This window comes from Eublepharis macularius, chromosome 5 (assembly GCF_028583425.1).
Source record: "Eublepharis macularius isolate TG4126 chromosome 5, MPM_Emac_v1.0, whole genome shotgun sequence".
NCBI classification, from domain to species: domain Eukaryota; kingdom Metazoa; phylum Chordata; class Lepidosauria; order Squamata; family Eublepharidae; genus Eublepharis; species Eublepharis macularius.
In genome coordinates, this window is record NC_072794.1 from 78,880,380 (window position 1) to 78,900,539 (window position 20,160).

At 39.0% G+C, this 20,160-nt stretch overlaps 1 protein-coding gene across 2 annotated transcripts in view; it reads right to left on the reverse strand.

Annotated features, from left to right (window-relative positions):
• Positions 1-20,160, reverse strand: part of NFIA (nuclear factor I A) — a 448,502-nt gene that overhangs the window by 195,136 nt on the left and 233,206 nt on the right. For both annotated transcript variants that reach the window (XM_054981696.1, XM_054981695.1), the window contains exon 3: positions 6,226-6,291. In XM_054981696.1, the coding sequence (XP_054837671.1) occupies positions 6,226-6,291 (66 nt within the window). The remainder of the gene's footprint in view (positions 1-6,225; positions 6,292-20,160) is intronic.

The window sequence follows — 20,160 nt, forward strand, 5'->3', positions numbered from 1 at the left end:
CTGTAATTTTAGCATTTAATCTCTCTTTCAATTTATTCGGTATAATTGGAAAATTTATATTTTGAAGATATTCATCAATCAAATTGATGTCCACAAGTTTTTTCTGGTACAACTTGGCATAAAATTTATAAAATGCTCTTCTGGTATTTCCCATCTGTACCTTATGTTCAGAGTTTTTAGTTTCTGGGTTAAATCTCGGTATTTCTTCCTCTCCAACAAAATTCTCCTTGGTAACTCATAATTCTCACACATTTTCCCTCGATCACTAATGGGCTCTCAAAATGCTTCCTGATAATTTCTTCCTTCATTCTTTTTGTACTTAATCGGTAAATGATATCTCTTGGCAAGTCTTTTTGCAGTGCATAGCTTGAATTAATTCTGTAAACTACATCCAAATTAGCTGCAATCTCTTCTGGTTGTTTATTTAAAAAATCTACTAGTATTTCTGTGATCTGCTCCTGAGCTGATTTTGACATAGATTCCGGGACGCCTCTAAATCTGTTGTTTTCCCATAATTTTACATTCCATGACTGCCATCCTGTCACTTAACACTAAAGTCTCTACCTTTAAATTTGTAGCCAAATTTTCTGGATTTTTCTCCACATCCTGAACCTTCTGTTGGGTTACTTGGAGCTCTTTTCTGATCTCATCAATATTTTTTACCAGTTCTGCCACTTCTAATTTTATTGCTTCTTTAATATCCTTTAACAATGTTTGTTGTGATTTTTGTATAGTCTCATTAAGCTCCTTATTGCCTGTCACGGGCTGGGCCAGCCCAAGCAGGGTGGTGCAGGTCCAAACCTTGATACCAAGTCCAGAGGGAGTTTCAGGAGCCAAAAGCCAAGTCAAAGCAGTGGTCAGAGCACAAGCTAATGCCAGAGTTGAGTCCAGAGTCCAAGAGCAAGGTCAGGCACAGTCCAAGGTCAGTTACCGGTAGTGTCAGGTCCAACAGTAGGCACGGGCAAGGTTCACGGAGCACGGAGTGGTTGCAGGCAGTAGACACGTTGCTTCCACGCCTGGCTGTTGCTCCTGACTGGCTTTTATAGCCAGGCATGGTTTTCAGCCAGCTGCTGGGGCTCCATCCTGAAGCTACACATCATCACTCTCCAGCAGCTGGCGTTGGCTCAGGAGATGAGCACTGCGCCGTCTCTCCTGCAGCTCCAGTCTCTGGCGCTGTCTGCGGCGTTCTCTGGGTGTGGGTGAACCTGGGGGGGTGGAAGCCTCTGGCTGGGCTTCCCCTGTGGTGCTGGCAGTCCCTGACTGAGCTTCCCCTGTGGAAGTCCCTGGCTGCACTTCCCCTGTGGTGCTGGGGCTGGAGAGTACTGATGGCTCTGCTTCAGCTGCTGGCTGTAGGCTCCGATTAGCCAACAGCTGTGGCTCCTGATTACCAGCCTCTGCTGAGTCAGGGCTGGCTGCATGGAGCTCCTCTTCTCCTGAGGAGTCCTGGCTGGCTACACGAAGCCCCTCTCCTCCTGAGGAGGAGTCCTCGCTCTCACTGAGCCCAGGCTGGGCCATGACACTGCCCTCTGTTAACTTTTTATCCAAGTTTTCAATAGCCGTCTGCCAGTCTTTATCTTTTTTCGACATCATTGGGCTTGCTTTAGTACCTGCCCAGGAGTCCGCTCTCTTTCTAAGCTCTATTTTCTTGCTTGCCAATTTTTATATTTGTAAATGCCTTTTCAAATTTAATACAGTTCCAAAATGTCAGGCGTCTTTTCTCTATGGTAAACTCTATGATGAAGCATTCAACCTTTCCCTTTCTTAAAATGGTGTACTTCCGTTTCCTCTTCAGTTCCTCTGTCGATCCTCTGATGTTTTCCTTCCGTTGGTTCTCCGACGTACTTCCTGCCTTTCTTTATGCATCTCATTGCTCTTGTAAACAAACTATCTTCTTGTGATACTTCTGCCGCTTCCCACGCTCCTTCCCTTCACGTCGCTATCTCCCAAACCACAGGTATGTAAACAAGTTCTTTTTGGCTCATTTACATTTTAAAGTTTTTCAAATTCTCCAAATTTTTCCATGGGTGGCATTAATAGCTCTTCCCCTTTAATTAGATTTTTGATTCCAATTAAAGTGTTAGTCTTTAAGCCGAAATCGCGTCCGTATGGGGAGATAGTAATCTTTATCTCTTAATCTCTTCTTTCGGGTTGTAATTGCTGCTTCTTTTGCCAATCTTCACTCAAATTTGTTACTGAGGCTTGGGTATGACGATCTTATGCCAATTCGTTGACTCCAAAGCTGCTGCAGAGATAACAGCCGTCCTTCTTCGAGGGGACCTCAAGGCAGGGGGAGAGTCCTTGATTTAGAACCCCCCCTCCGCCAAGATCACTCACTCTCAGGGCTACAAGCGTTCCTGCCCACTTTCTTCCTGGAAGCGGGGGGATGCAGGTGGTCAAGACACCTGCCAACCTAAAAAACAGCAACTCGGATGGTCCAGCTTCCTGGACCACGTCAGACCGCCATAGATCCAAACCGGGAGTTCCCAAACAACTAATGTACCATCTTAAAGAATATGGCTCGATGACCGGAATGAGGATTAATTACCAGAAAACAAAAGTGGTAACTAAAAAAATGACAATGTCCCAAAATATGGAATTAATTAGACTGACTGGATTTCAGCTAGAGAAGAAAGTAAAATATTTAGGGGTATACTTAACAGCGAAGTGTAGTTGGTTAATGAAAGATAACCATGGGAAGTTGGTTCAAGAGATCAAAAAGGATCTAGAAAGATGGAAAGAACTTCGTCTCTCGCTGTTGGGAAGAATTGCAATGGTCATAATGAATATACTACCATGTATTATATTTCTGTACTAAACTATCCCGATATGTATCAACAAATCCGTTTTTGAAGAGCTAAATAAGACAGTGTCCAAATTTGTTTGGCAAGGGAAGAAACCAAGAATTAAACTGAAAACACTTCCAAGATGTGAAAGAAAATGCAGGCTTTGCTTTACCAGACTGGAAAATGTATCATAAAGTGTGTTGCTTAGTATGGGCGATAAAGTGGATACTCTTAGAGAATCAAAGACTTTTGGCAACAGAAGGGCATGATTTGCAGTTGGGATGGTATGCTTTTCTATGGTACAGGAAAACAAAGGGTCACAAATATTTTAAGAACTACTGGATTAGAAAGTCTCTTATATTAGTATGGGAAAGAACTATATCACAGATTTACTCTAAAACTCCACAATGGGTATCACCTTTAGAAGTGTTCTCACAACCTAATGTATTCTCAGTAGACAGATTGATTAGATATAAAGACTTATTAGATGATGAAGGAAAATTAAAAACAAAAGAAGAATTACAGAAACAAGGCTTCAATTTAGATTGCTGGTCAAGGACCCAGGTAGAATCTAGGTATAATAAAGATAAAAAATTGGGAGGTTCCCACTTAGAGCAAAATACTTTTGAAAAACTGTTATGTGATTCGGATGAAAAGCTGATTAAAAAGATGTATATATTTCTAATGCAAATGAAGAAAAAAAGAGGGGTAGAAGAATATAAGAACAAATGGACACAAAATTTAGGATATACTATAGATCGAATGCAATGGAATAAGGTATGGAAAGAGAATGTTAAAATAACCAAGTCAGTGTCATTTAAAGAGAACTTATATAAGATATTCTATAGATGGTATTTAACACCAGATAGACTTGCCAAAATGTATAAAAACGTATCTAATAACTGCTGGAAGTGTGAGAAACGTAAGGGAACATTTTATCATATGCGGTGGTCTTGCAAAGAAGTACATAAATTTTGGATAATAGTTCATAGACTTTTACAAACAATTTTACAGATTGTAATTCCATTGAAACCTGAAATATTTTTGTTAAACTGTATACCAGAAGATTTGGACAAAGATCAGAAATATTTTATTATACATGCAGTGACAACAGCAAGAATTCTACTAGTGTTTTATTGGAAAAGACCAGTCATACCCCAGCAGGAGGAGTTAATAGCGAAGATAATGGAAATGCGGAACTAGACTAACTTTATTAATGAAAGGACAAATGGAAGAAGATTTTGCTGTACCATGGACCCCCTTTTACAACTGGATGAGAAACAAATATAAAGATTCAAATGTAGTAATTATATGAAGGCAATATTGTAATTTCTTACTAGTAATCACAGTTAAGTGATGAGCAGTGTGGAAAATGTGGATAAGCAGAATGTTGTTTCAAGAAGAATGTATGATATTTTTGTCTCTTGTTTCCCCCCTCTCCCCTACCCCTAATGGAAAAACTAATAAAAAAATTAATACTGGACAACTTTACAGGGCTGCTAAGAAGACTGATAATGTTATATAAATGCTAAGAATCAGTATTCAGTGAAACTGACTGAAAGCATATACTAAAATGCCACTGATATAAATCCCATTGAATTGAAATCATTTTACTTTAGTTGGATTGCACTTTTCGTCCCCCCACCCCCGCCCAAACATTACTTTGAATCAGGATGTTAAAGTGTGCCCAATCCAATGTAAATAAATAATTAAGTAGATAAATGAACGAATTCTTACACTACATTAACAAGCTCACTGCAATTTACCAGAAGGGTTGACAAACTGGTTTTGTAAGTTGTTGCATATCATTTAGTATTTTTTACTGTTAGGAACAACAAGGAGCCTTTTATTTTCTAAGATATAGTTAAGGTTCTTGCTGCTTAAAGAACAAAGAATGCATTCTATTATTTAAAAATGTTTGAGTTAGAGATTGAAGACTTTTTTTAAAAAAAAGTTAATATCTGTTATCTTAAATGAAGAATTAATTCAACAAACACTGGAGAACAGCTGCACAGCTGGACACTGAGAGATCTCTGTCCTTTGGTGCTACACCTCTGAAGATGCCAGCCACAGCTGCTGGCGAAACGTCAGGAACTACAATGCCAAGACCACAGCAATACAGCCCGGAAAACCCACAACAACCATAGCTGCACTAATTAATACTAAATTTACAATTAAAACTTTTATAATATGAACTTCTGGCTGTTAAACCACAAAAATACATGTTGATTAGAGATGCTGCTGGACTTTCATTCTTACACATTCCATTTCTCTATCCCAGAACTAGTCTTTGCAGTTTTTCATAAATTATTCTTTCTTCTTCCTGAAGAAATATGTCCTTTTTAGAATCTGAGTTTTCACAACTGTACCATGTGCAAACATATTCCAATGAATTTAATGCAGTTTTCTAAGAAAAAAGGACTTACTCCACCACTTTATTCTATGCAGGTCTGGACAGACCTTGCAAAGGGCACCAACCCTGCTATTAAAGAAGAGCTACAGAGGATACGCTAACTGAATTTTAAGTGACAGCCTATAGCAGCTTCCTGGATCATCTGGTCTAGAACAGTGATTTCAACCTTTTCAGGTTCAGGGCCGACACAGCAACAAATATATGACAAGAAATCACATGACATGAGAGTAAAGAGGTAAGAAGGGGAAGGACCAGAAGTAGGTCCTCACTGGTGTCAAGGCCAGGAACAAGGGGCAGTTGAACGAGAAAGCTAGGAACAGAGAAACAGGCAAAGCACCAGGAGGTGTACACAGCAAGCTAATGATCAGAGCCACAGAGGAATTCTTTCTACAAATGAGTGACTTAACATCACTGCATGCATACAAAGACAGGCCCTTACTCTCTACAGGAGTCTTTCCCAAAGGAAGCAAAAGAGGAGAGGCAGTACTATGTGAACACGTGGCCCAGCAGGAAGCGTTCCACAGTCTACTTGAGAGTCCTTATGCAAAGGCTGACCACTAGTACATACACCAATAAAAATAAGTAGATAAGAAGGATTTAAAGTATGTAAGTGTTCCCAGTGTTATTAGAGAAGGGATAGACAATGACAGCCCTCTAACGCATTTTGTTTGGCATGCAGGGCTAGTTCCCAACATGTCCAATCAAAGCATGTCCATGAGATGCTGTGATCATCTCCTAGACCACTATATCCTCCTACCAGGTCTGAGGCAAGCCCCTTAGGGGCTGGAGCTCAGTTATTTCAGTGAAGCAAAATTCTTTCCACTGGATCCATTGCAGGGCCTCATAATCAAGGCCTCTATCTCCCACTGTTATGGTGCATTTCAGTTTTTTAAAAGCCTTGAGAATGATCATGTATCTCCCAATGTCTCTTCTATTTTGACACTGTGATGTTTTTGTAAATGAAAACCAAAACAGAATATGGATAATATGGATGAATAGATTTCAAAGCATCAGTAGGCACAGACTCACCATTTTCTGGCTGGTCCTTAATATCAGCATCACTTGGCTGGCTTGGACTTTCAGACTGACTTGAATCTGAAAAACATAAAAAAATGGCCAACAATGACAGGATTCCACTATGGAAAGGTGGCAGATGTTTTCCAAAGGCTGAATATTCAAATGAAAATGTACTAGGCATTTTTTTTACAACTAGTAAATGAAACTAGGCAGGGTAATATCTTTTCACTTGATTTTTATTATCATATTTTAAGTGAAGCAATTCATTTCTGATTTCTCAAACTATATCAGAAATTGTACTATAAAATTAATAATTAAGCAAGATCTTAACAATGCTCAGATATCCAAAGCCTTAGGATTTGAAACCCTGTGTTGAGTTTTAATATTATAATAATCATTTTAAATGTACTATTGGCTTCCAGCTGAGAAATTAACCTTTTCATGTTTATATTACTATATACTGTTGGTGACTTACCAAGTTACTTTAATTCTCAGAAACTTCTGAATGAATTGTGGCCTAAATAAAGACCTGTGAACATTCAACATTCTTCCATCTTTAGATACTGTCTCTAACCCACTTGGGTTAGAGACAGTCCTAGATAATATAGTCCTAGATAATAAGGGACAACCAGAAGAACTATTCTTCCTATCAAATATCTCTTAATTTACTATATAAAGGCAATCAACCAACCCACAGTAATTCCAGGGATTACTATCTTTATAGTTTAGCAGTAGAAACTCAGGAGTAAATCCAAGACTCAGGCGGCAACTCTAAACATATTTTCTTGGAAATAAATTATGCTAAAATAAGGAAGATTTGCTTCCAAATAGATACAGGATAAAGCTGTAACTCTGAATTCAGCAATGCTATGCATATTGAACCTTGAAGACACAAGAGTATTCTGGAAAGTCACTTTTTAATGAAGATTTATATATGAAAAGCTTAGTACACGCAACCAATTTAGAAATGAACATCCATAAATCACCAAAAAACGTTTTGGGCTTTAATCACACATATATGCACCTACTTTGGCACATAAAACAGTTTCCCCAAATAATGACTATTTAATCTATTATGTGAAAATGCCATGAGAAGCAGCCTTAACCTAAACTCAACTGCAACAGTGTAATGCCACTAATTACAAGTTTTTCTAGTTTACAGTAATATGGGGCAAAAATGAAGCTGAAAAATGAACTTCAAAATTAAAGTACAAAATCTAATCCAAATGTTCAGCAGAACATCTGACAAAGCCTTTCAGAGACAGTCCTGTCTGAGATATGCATGCAGGGAGTTGTATGTTTGAATCGCAACCTGCCACATAATCTCCCAGCATGATGATTTGCTGCCTTCATGTTCTAGGAAATGTTACCATGGGAAAACATTTAGATGCGTTTTTCATGAGTCTCAGGTCCCCTCTAATTTGCATGAAGAAGATCACATCTTTGAATCCATGCATTAAAATCCGCAAGCACTTGGAAAGCTATGATGCTCACAAGGCTGTGTATTCTCTTTTCTTGGTGCCTCAGAAAAGTTGATATATAAATAAATATTTTATTATTCTACACTGTAAAAACCCATGAACAATGGCTAAATATTCCTGCATAAGAAGTACAGGATATTATAATGATGGATAAACTCTTGAAAAAGTCTGGGTCAAATATAAATAAGTAGAGGAAAAGGACAATGAGCTGGAACCAAACTAAATTTTCTATCAACAGAAAGGGCACTTTCTGCTCAATCCCCCTTTTAGCTGCAGTTTTTCATGGTCCTCTATCTCACAAGAGCAGCATTTCATGGAAATCCAGTGGGATTGATAGAAGATTATTCTGGATCCCGGTCAATGTTACAGTAGCATGATGACCTCTCACTGAATATTTGAAATCCCCATAAGCAATATATATGTGAAATAGTTCACATTTATGAACATGTAAACATACTGGATCAGGTTTTTTTAAAAATATGGTAGACATTTATGAATTGAACAGATCATAATAAATAGTATAGGGTGAATGGGGGGGGAGGGAGAAGGAGAATTAGTTTTCCTTCCTATAACTAAGGAATCATATTGCAATTGTAAATTCCCATTATTGGGGTTTTTATTTTATATTTTTATGATAAATGAGAATTGTAAATATATTTTTGAAGAAGAAATAGTAAAAAAAAAGATCTTGGCATCATAATTGGCATTTTGGAATTACATTAGCTCAGCAAGAATGATGACATCTCCAGTGACTGCTGCAGAGAATGGATCACTCTGTTGTTTACCTTGCAGATCCTACAGAAAGGTGTCAGGGTTACAGTTTTCATTTATTGGCCTTTTGAACTCATTGTTTGCAAAGGGTTTTTTTTAATCCTACTGCCCAGGATCCAAAGGATCGTGCTGAGCTCCCAAGAGGCTTTTCTCAAAAAGCAGCCTGCCATGTTACATGACATGCCAGTTTGGACACGTGGAGATGTCACAAGCAGTTTTTGATGGGCATCAACTGCTGGAACAAAAAAAGGTCAAAACTTCAACTGGCAATGCCTAAACTAGCCCTTTGAATCTTGGTGTCTACCCATGCAAACAAACCACAGCTAACCGAGGAAAACACTTCACAGTTTGCTGTAATCTATAGAAAAATTAAGATTTCCCATGCCAGAAAATTAGGTAGGAATAAGATGTCAGAACACTGTTGTGGCAGAATAGGCTGCAGGTGAAAGACCACCTTTTGTAATGTTCCACTATGTTAAAACACCCTAGAAACAGAAAAATGTTCCTTGACATAAAAACTTCAAACAAATAGAAAACTAGCACAGAAATAGTGGGGGAAACTTTTCTTTCTGCTGTGCTGGCTTTCTATTAGCTTGGAGTTTTTATATTAAGAACATTCAGAGTTGGAATTCACCTGCTGCAGCCTGAAATGGTGCAGCCCATTCTATCACCTCATCCATTCTACCACTATTTTACCACCTTTCTCTTTTTATTCCCCTGGGTACCTGTGAACACAATGGATTTGTTGTTGAAATGCCACTGAACCTTGGTACAATAAGTTCCAGCATTAATGTTTTAGACTAAAAAAAGATTATATTTTGTAACAAGTTTGCTTCTCTTAGACAAATATGTTATTAACTTTATATGGAAGAGGGATAAAATACCAAATGCCTTTCTTCAAATAAACTTAGTCATTAATTAATGCCCATCTGAAGCAAACCCATATTTGAGTTCATGAAAAGTTAAGATGCAACAAAAAATGTCTGAAGTTTCGCTGTATTTCCGAAAGAGGAAGAGTTAATGCAAGCTCATCTACCTGTGATAAAATGGAATATCAACAGAATGACAACATTACCCCTCAGGTATCATAGCACTGCAATGGACACGTTGAAATAATAATTTTTACATTTTTAATGTAACCCTTTAACGTAAAACCTTCTTGCTTTTAAGCAAATACAGACTAATGATTGCAAATCACTATGAAGAACATTGTGAATATTCAGGAATTTTAACCTGCTGTCACTATGTATAAACTAGTAAAAGCCTAAAGAACAAAGATATAAACTAATAAAGCATAATTAATAAAGGTATACATGAATACCTAGGATATTGCATCAAAACATAAAAATACTCTAGAATATGTTTCAGTTTGGAACAGTTTGGAAATGTGTGTCAATCACAAATAAATTATAAATAATGAGGCCGAAGATCTGGATATTGGTTTTTCAGTACCACTTTGTCCCTTCATATTAGTAAAAGAAAAATGTGCACAAATTGTGGCTGTTCCATGTTCACATACCCACATTCTTCACTTTTATTCCTTATGCTGAAAACTATGTTTAAACTGTAGCTCCTCTTAGCAAGATGTACAAATGTAGGTTTGTTGTTAAACTACAGTTAGTTTTACTTCCTCCCACCCAAGTTATCAAGTGAAACCCTGGTTTAAAATCCTAGTTATCTGAGGAAAGGAATTAACTCTTGTTAAACTGAGCACCTGTATTCATATGTTTCAAGACATCTATGTTAGCAATTGGGTGCAAGATGCATGCACAAACCCCAAACATGCCAGATTCATGTACATTTTTAAATGTTTAAATGTGACATTTTAATGCAATTTTAAGTGATGGCTAGTAACAAGACAGAAAATTACATAAACAGAACAGGCAAAATCCATCTAAATGTATGATTTTAAAAATTTATTAATTTCAGTATGACTAAGTTAAGCACAAGCACAATTCTGTCCTTGAAGTCAATGAGATTTCAAATGGATTGTGACCAGTGTTCAAGTTTGAATGTAATAAATTATATGGAACTACAAGCATTATCTTGAAGAATTTGTGTGTAAGTTTATCTAGGATTCTAGTTTTAAGAAACCTTAGTTTCTTAAGGTTTCTTAGTTGTAAGATCATAACAAATCTCAAAATTTGTTTGGGAGGTTTAGGAAGCCTATGAGGAGGTTTTATACAACAGAAATCAATTAGAACTATGTAGTAATACTACTGAGTATGTTATGGTACTGCTAGCAGAGTTATTAAGTAACATGTAATGACAGAATATAAAAATAGAACCAAAGCAATATTATTTTCTGTACTGATGAATAAACTAGGTAACAGATGAGGAAAATATTCAGCTTTAGATGTAGCATTGGATTCCATGCATAGGTTTTCTGGACTTTTTAAAACCAATACAGATAGGATTTCTTTCACAGACATAGGAATATTATATTAAAATCCTAACTCTAATCCTGAAAATGTATCAGGCTTCAAAACCACAGAAGGCTGCAGCCTTTTCGCTAATCTGGCAGCTTCTTGTTCTTTTTAATTGAGTCCTGCCTTCTATTTTCCCAAAAAGAATTTGGGGAAATGGCTATGTAGATACATAAATCTGTCAGCAATCAACACTGAGAAGAATCTTGATATTCCTCACCCATGGAAAAAATAATTTCTATAGGGTAAAAATGAAATGTATATTTGCAGAAGACTATGAATACAAGATCAAAATAAAAAATTATTACACAGTTCACATGTGAACGTAAATCATTCAGTCACGCAACAGAATATGTGGAATGCCTCAATTGAAATGTATTTTTTCAGGTAATGTCCTACTATATAAAAGGCTAAGTATATTCAAGAAAACTTACTTCCTACCCTGGTGTGCCTCCAGAGGGTACTGCTGTGAAGGGAAGCCCAGATGAGGCAGCCAGACCTCCAGAGAGCAGGAAGTCCAGGCTGGGGCCAGGTGTGGTGCAAGTGGCAATGCCTGCCCGCCCACCTTCACCCAGCTGAGATCAAGAGTGGAGCAGGTAGCAATGCCTGCCCCCTCCTTTACCCAGCCGGGATCAGAAGCAGAGCAGGTGGAAATGTCCACCCCCCTTCACCCATCTGGGATCAAGAGTGGAGCATGTGGCAATGCCTACCCCCATTCACCCAGCTGGAATCAGGCACGAAGCATGCAGCAATGCCCGCCCCTATTCACCTGGCTGGAATCAGGCACGGAGCAGGAGGCAATGCCCACCCCTCTTCACCCATCTGGGACCAGGAGCAGAGTAGGTGGCAATGCCCATTCACCCTTTAAGTGGAAAGGACCAAGCACTGAGCAGGTGGCAATGCCCACTCCCTGCCTTCAGCCAGCCAGGACCAGGAACAAAGAAGGTGACAATACCCATGCTCTGCATTCACATAGCTGGAATGAGTGGAGTAGGTGGCAATGCCCCCCCCACCATCACCCAGCTGGGAACAGGAGCGGAGAAGGTGGCAATGCCCATTACCTCTTCACCCAGCTCAGATCAGGAGCAAAGCAGGTGGTAACACCTGCTTCCCCCTTCCCCCATCCGAGATCGTAAACTGAGCAGGTGGCAATGCCTGCACCCCGCCTTCACCCAGGTGGATCAGGAGTGGATCAGGTGGCAATTCCTGCCCCCTGCGTTCACTCAGCTGGTATCAGGAGCAGAGCAAGTGGCAATGCCTGCCCCTCATCAGCCAGCTGGGATCAGGTGTGGAGCAGGTGGAAATGTCCACCCCCTTCACTCAGCTAGGATCAAGAGTAGAGCAGGAGGCAATGACCACTTCCCCCTTCACCTATCCAGGTTTGGGCAAGAGCAGGCAGCAATGCCCACTCCTATTCACCTGACTGAAATCAGACAAAGAGCAGGAAGCAATGCCCGCCCCCACTTCATCCGTCTGGGATCTGGAGCAGGTGGCAATGCCCTTCCCACTTCACCCAGCCAGAATCAGGTGCAGAGCAGGAGGCAATTCCCACCCTTTCTTCATCCAGCCGGGACCAGGAGCAGAGCAAGTGGCAATGCCCACCCTGCTTCACCCAGCTGGGATCAGGCACAGAGCAGGTGGTAATGCCCGCCCCTTCACTCAGCTGGAATCAGGAGTGGAGCAGTTGACAATGCCCGCCCCCCCTCACTCATTCGGGTTCAGGTGCAGAGCAGGAGGCAATGCCTGCCCCCTTTCACCCAGCCAGGATCAGGCATGGGATCAGAGTCTCCCCTCTCTCCCTCCAGCCCACTGGAAGGAGGGAGACTTTGAAGGGAAGGAGGTTCTCCACGCCTCTTGCAAACGGAGCGGGGAACCTCCTTCCCTTCAAAGTCTCCCCCCTCCCTCCCATGAACAGCCAATCACGAACATGTTCGTGAACAGGGTCATGTTCATGGTTGTTTGTGCCCTGTTCGTGGATGGCAATGAACAACGAACATCGTGTTCATTTTTTTTTCCTGTTTGTGCCCACCGCTAGTTTTGAATCAAAATGTTTAGGATTAGGGTATAAGCATTTTTCTTTATGAAGAAAAGGTGCATGATGCAGTAGAAGTCAAACGTATTTATAGCATGAAAAGCTCTAAGTGATATAGAAAGGTTTTTTGAATTTTTAAAATTTTATTTATCTTCAGTTTCATTTTTTTTATTGTACTGATGTATGCATTATGTCCACATACAATCTATACTTCATGTACATATACATATAGAATACATTTAACTATCCATACATCCAATACAGACTTGTTTCCCCCCTTTTCTCCCCCCCCCTCCCCAAGAGGAATGACCACAAGAACCATCTACTTTATATCTTTAACCATGAGCACAGTCTCTGGAGTTTCGTTAATATAATTTGGTTGGTCTCTCCTCCTCTTACCCATCTTATATATCTAGACCATTTCTTCCTTATCATTAATGTCTTATTTTCCCATGTCTTATCCTATTTTAGTATTGATAGAATGTCTGATTGGATCCATTCATATAAATACCAATTCCATCTTTCCAAAGTCCATTTAGAGGCATCTTTCCATCCATATGCTATTACAGCATGGGCAGCTATAATCATGGCTTTTAACAAGTGCTGTCTATTTTCCTGTACTTTATTATTCCCCCAGATGCCCATAAATAGGATCTCTCCATTTAAATTTATCTCAACATCGCAAAGCTCCTTCACCTTTCCCAATATCATTTGCCAGAAGACTGTTACTTTATAGCATTCCCACCATAAGTGAGCATAGTAGCTTTTTATTCTATTACAATGCCAACATTCCGATTTCATTCCCTTGATCATATAGGATAATTGGGAGAGAGTTCTATACCATTTCAATATTACTTTCATCTCCAGTTCTTTAATTTTTTTCCATTTTTATTACCCTTATATCTTTCATTTATCTATCTTCTGATCCGTTAATTTTAACTCTTTCTCCCATTTAGATTTTATCAACCTGATCATATATTCTCTATCCTTATTCATTAAATTATATAATTTCCTTGCTATACCCTTCTTATTGACATCCTTTATACTATATAATTTTTCAAATGGGTTGTCTTCCATATTTACTATTTCGCTATATCTCCTATGTTTCATAAAATTATATAGACCCATAATCTTTAACCAAGGTTGGTTTCCCACTCTCTCCAATACTTCCTGCATTGGAATCAAATTTCCTTGTGAATCATAAAAATCTTTTATTCTGTATAAACCCTTTTGCTTTAGTTCCTCCCAAAAATCCGTTCCAAAATTTTTAAATACTTCATTTAAGGATTCAATAGGGTTCCATTTTGAAGGTACTGGCAACCAGGTAGCTTTCTTCTTATTCCAAATTTTTAATGCTGACTGTTGCGGGCCTAATGAATTCTCTATTTCTTTTTTCGCCTTCGTTGTAAATATTCCAAACTTACCTATCCCTTTGTTTACATTATCTTCCCATCTCACCTATTTATCCAAACTTTTACCATCCATTTCCAATAACATTCTTAATTGGAAAGCTCCATAATATCTTTCCAGTTGTGGAATGCCCAACCCTAAATCTTCCTTTGGTGAGTAAATCGCTCTTCTTGGTAGTCTGGCTTCCTTACCACCAAATACCCACTTTTTAATTGTTTGGTCCCACATAATTAATTGCTTCCTAGGTATCTCTTCCGGGAGTACATGAAATAAATATAACATCTGGGGTATTATAAACATTTTAACTGCCCTTATCTTCCCCAATATACGTAAATGTTTTTTCTCCCATTGTTTTAATCTTTTTACTATTTTTTCCATGTAAGTGATATAGAAAGTAACCATGTCATCCTACCTAACCCTGTGGATGTTTAAAATATGTGTTATTGGAGTGGCATAACACTGGAACATAATCCAATTACTTTCATATCACAAAAGTAATGTTTAAGATGTGTTAAGAAACCTTTCCTCTGTAGATTAAAACAGCCTACTCCTCCCCAAAATAATGCTGTTATACACTAACGTAGTTCCACAGGGAAGTGAGAAGTCACTAGGCTCACAGTGCCAACAATCCAGTAGACATACAGGATTGACCACTGACAGGGCAAGGGTATCTGGGAACTCCTCATTTCCTTGCTTTTCTGCAAGGCTTGATCTCCAGGCTAGGTGATTCCTTGGTGAATGCATAAGGTCCAGAAGATCTGGAGACAATAAACTAGGGCATGGAGACAAACATCGTTTCCAGTCTCAGCATGACGGATTAGATAAAGCCAGGTGAGCCACCCAGACTTCAAACTGCATACCACAGAGGAAAACTCTGGATGTCTGTACTCTCTCAGGAGAATTTAGGGTGTGCAGGACAACCTTAAGGTACTTTTATTGGTACTATCTAAAACCGTTCTATCCTTCTCTGCAACAGACATTAGCCCAGACAAGTGTATGGAATGCTTTCCATTCTTGCACCCTCTTAACTTATACCATGTTCAATTATCCTTCAGCAACACAATTTATCTCACTATTTGGTTTGATATTCTTAATTGTTCCAGTGACCCTAGCCTTGAATTTCAAAGTTATATTTAGCAAGCATGTTTACCCTAAGTTGTATCTGATCATCTCCTGAGAATGGTAAAATCACAACAGTAGTCTTATTTTTACGAGAGAACTTTTAATTCCTTTACACTGGAAAAGAGATTATCTTTAATAATGGAAATGTAAATCAAAGCTTGCTGTTGTTTATTCCAGACAGACATTTGTGTGTTAAATCTGTTTATCAAGCAACACTCTGTCTAAGCCAGGACGCAGTCAGCCTTTGTGAGAAGATATATGCAAATATATTTCCCAGGAGGCTTTGCCACAAACTTTTGTTGCCAACCCTCCCCCCTCCACACCTTCAACTTGTTACTTTACCAGTAAAATTGCACTGAGCCAGTTCATAAGCAGATGAGCAAAAACAACTAGCTAGACTATGCTGATGAGCATGAATGAAACCAAAACATGTGCGCACAGTCTGCTGCCCTTTATTCTAAGCAGACTTTGTGTTTTACATCTGTTTAGCAAGCAATACTTTGTCTGAGTTGCTGAGCTTTGTAAAAAGTAGTGGCACAGAGTTCCCAGAAACTCCAGTATAACTTCTATGCTCAAAAGTATAGAAAATGATTTTGATCATTAACAGACTTCTACCTCACTTATTCTTAAAGAGAATAATTAATTTTTCATTGTTCATTTAAAAATATTTAAGTATTCATTCTTTTTTAAAATAAATGTTTTTTTTAGAACAGGCTTCATCTACAGCAGCAGATATTAATTTTTGACTTAATAAAAATGATAAATTCTTCCTCTTTTAAAAAATAAACATAATGCAACAATTTTTTAAATCTAAAGCAGAGAAAAACCTGTAATGCAAAGTAATTAAAATGCAAGTTTCCCCTGCCCATTAGACGAATAAACACTTTGGACTTCACTTGTTTGTATTCTCCTCAGTAGTGTTGTATGCATCAGCAACTAAAAACAAAGAAACTTTTAGCTGCTCAGACAAAATGCAGAAGCTCCCCAAACGACGAAGGTGGGAGGGGGAAGCTTGGAAGCATTCAAAAAGTCTGACAGTCCATTCAATATACGGATGATGGCCATAATGCATCCAGGGTCCCCTTGCTAATTAAATATGCATTGGCACAGTTTTGATCGATGCAAGCCATGGATCAGATGACACACCTGCAAAATCGTGAGCCCAGAGCTCCCAGGGAAAAAAAGGGAAAATACAGCCTGTCTCCTTATCTTTGTTTTCAAAGGCTCTCAATTTCTGTGCTTAGATATCTAATTTAATTCTCTCACCCCTCAGCAAACTGGATTAGGAAAGTCAATACTGCCTTTGTGCATCGACAGGAACACACAGCTTTCCTTTTATTCAATTTAGCCATGACCTTTAGACAAAGATAATGACAACTGTCTAAAGGAAAGGTATGGCTTCAAGGAAGGAGCTCTTGAGGGGGCCCCCTTCAGCCTCCTGCAGTTCCTCCGCTCTACATTTGCTTGCAAGATGAGTCAAAAATACATAAAAGCCCTTTTTTGTAAGCAGCTAATGCTGAGGCTAATCTTTAAAGCCCAGCATACTTCCACAGACAACTTTTTGTTTAGTACCAAACTCCTGAATTCAAAGTCACTTGCTAAATATTTGCAAATAAAATTTAATAATGGCTCCAATATTACTGCTTAACAGCTGGGCTTTTAAAAAGGCTACAGTCACTGATATACTTGAAAAAAGAAAATAAAGCAAATTCCATAAAAATATATTACTGGGTATAATGTAGGTATAATGTACATCAAACAATGAATTTTAAATATAGCTGTGAAGATTCCGTGAAAAATATGCCACAAAATCCTATAAACTTCTCACCTTTCTCAGCATATCATATTTGTAATAGTGTCAAAAGGGCTGGAACTAACCTCATTTCCCACAGTCCACTAAACCGTAATTAGGTGGTAACAAAATCTTCAATATTACTGCTGGGCATAACTGACATTCATTTTTTTAAAAACTGGTTAATAGTAATCTAGGGATTCTCTAAACCAGTACAAGACCATTCAAAAACTTTTAACGGTATATGATATACAGTTTTTAGATCCCTATCACTTCATGTTAGAATATGCTCCACAACTAATCACATGTCATTATTTTTCTCAAATGTGCCAGGAATGGGGGGAAACCGGTTGCATTATAGAAAAAAAATATTATTTTGAACTTGGATTACTGAATACCCCACAATCTGTAAAAATAAAAAAAATTAAATGCCAGAAGAAACCATATGGATCAACAATATCTGCCCTACTATCAAAGAAATGTAAACTCATATTTCATCGCCATAAATTCCAAACTGAAAAAATATACATTCAAATTAAAGACTCTGTCCTCTTACTCATTTTCTATATTCCTTCACAACGGATTCATATTATTCACTTCTATGAATTCTAACATGATTTAAATTTATTGGGTCATTAAAATTTTTAGAGAGCTTCCAATTGGATCTGTATGGCTTTCTAGACATATGCAGAGTTCAGTTATTTAAAATTAATTGCAGTACAATAATTTTAAATTACTTCACACTATACTAATCTCAAGTGCTTTGAAACATTTCAACCATCTTATTAAAGCTGTCAAAGTTCTGCTGCACATCAGCCCTCCAAAAGAGTTCAAAATGTTGATTGGCCTATCATAAGTCAATTCAAAAACAGGTGAGCATAGGAGGATTATTGTAAATTATTGTATCCAAAGCTTTAAAAAAAGTTATTACAAATCTTTTTATACTCTGTCTTTTCCTAAACTCCAAAACTGTATGTAATCTCGATTACTTTATGCTATAAACATCAATATATCTAATAGTCATCACAGCTCCATCTGCAGACACTTGAATCTGCAGACGAGGGCCATGTACAGACTACAGATATTTTTCTGAAACTTAGGGGATCCCCAAGTTTGCAGAAAAATCATAAACATGGGAAAAACAGAGGTTAAACCACCAAAACCACAGGAGCAGAGGAGTTCACCTCTGTTGGAGTCACTGCTTCCTCTCTCTCTGCCCCTTTCTCCAGGGGGAGGGGAGGGTAAGCCACTCACCGCAATGGTGACATCAGAGGCCAAGAGCCAAGCATTGGCTTGGTTGGGTGCAGAAGAGGGCAGTGCCACCTCTTCTTCCACCTCCTCTTCTGCCAGGCCAACATCTGAGGGACCTGTGGGTGATTGACCCGAGTGTTAAACTGAAATAGCAACAGTAGCAGCAGCAACAATAGTGTCTTGATGGTGGTTGTGGGTTTTCCGGGCTGTATTGCCGTGGTCTTGGCATTGTAGTTCCTGCCGTTTCGCCAGCAGCTGTGGCTGGCATCTTCAGAGGTGTAGCACCAAAAGACACTGTGACACTGAGAGATCTCTGTCTTTTGGTGCTACACCTCTGAAGATGCCAGCCACAGCTGCTGGCGAAACGTCAGGAACTACAATGCCAAGACCACGGCAATACAGCCCGGAAAACCCACAACCACCATCGTTCTCCGGCCGTGAAAGCCTTCAACAATACATCAATAGTGTCTTCCTTGAGCGTCTCCACAGAATAAGTGATCGGGCTGCATAGCCATGATGTACATAGAATTAAGGAAGGGGTGACAAGGGTTGTCTGTCATTGTTCCAGCTCTTAAGCCAGACCATTGCCCCAGTGGACTTAATCCTTTGCAGGATTCTGCCTCCAAGTAACTCCTGGCAAGATGCCTTCACAGCAGGTGGGACTATTTTCCTCTCAAATCTAATTGCATCTTGAGCAAGAAGGGGAATCTTACTGGATCAACCAGTTTGCAAGGTTCCAACTCTTGTGCTCTGGCTCCAGCACCACAGGTCCAGGCTCCAGATTACCCAGGAAAATCCTGCTCCAAGGAAGACCCTTCTTGCCATGGTACTGGGAGTCAGAATACCACTGTGGCCACCTCTTTTCCTAGGTGGCTGCCATGGTGGTGGTTTAACATCTGTGTACGTGCTGGGATGAGTGTGTGGAGGTTGCAGAGATGGTGTGTGGTTGTTGGAAAGGATGGACCCTTTATTTTCATCCCTGGCATGAGGTCCATAGCTCAGAGAGGCTTGCAGCTTACCCATTCTCCAATCCTTTTGGTAGCAGCTGTTTCAAGGTGAGAGCCACCTGCCAACCACAAGCCCTACTGGGCAATGGCATTGTCTTTCTCCTGGAAGATAGAGCAGGTGTCACATTAGGGAATTCTGCTCTGAAGAGCCTCAGGTGACATGTGAAAGAGCCACATGTGGCACACAAACTACTAAGTAAGTATTCTTGTTCTAGGATATGATATGAAATACAAGAGCAACACTTGTTCTAGCTTTCTAAGTGGTTAGAAATAAAAAGGTATGCAACAGATACAAACAGTCTGCCATCCACTGCTGATGTAGGAGGCACCAAGAAGACTGCAGGAAGGGAACAGCATTTCTTGTTATGGGGAATAACCCATATTCTTGGAATGGCAGCAGATAGCACTTCACAGCTTCTGAACACAGTAACTCAAAACTTATGTCAACTTAAATTAGGCAAAATACCCTCATTTTCACTAAGATACTAGCAACCCTACTGATAGCTTCCATGCAAACAAATACAAGAACAGTGCAATCCTAAACTGATTTATGCCCTTCTAGATCATACAAAGTTGTTAGGCTTAAAAAGGTGTAAAAGGTGACAAACATATTACAGAGTTGAAATGTTTTCTGAAATATATTTTAATTCTTTTT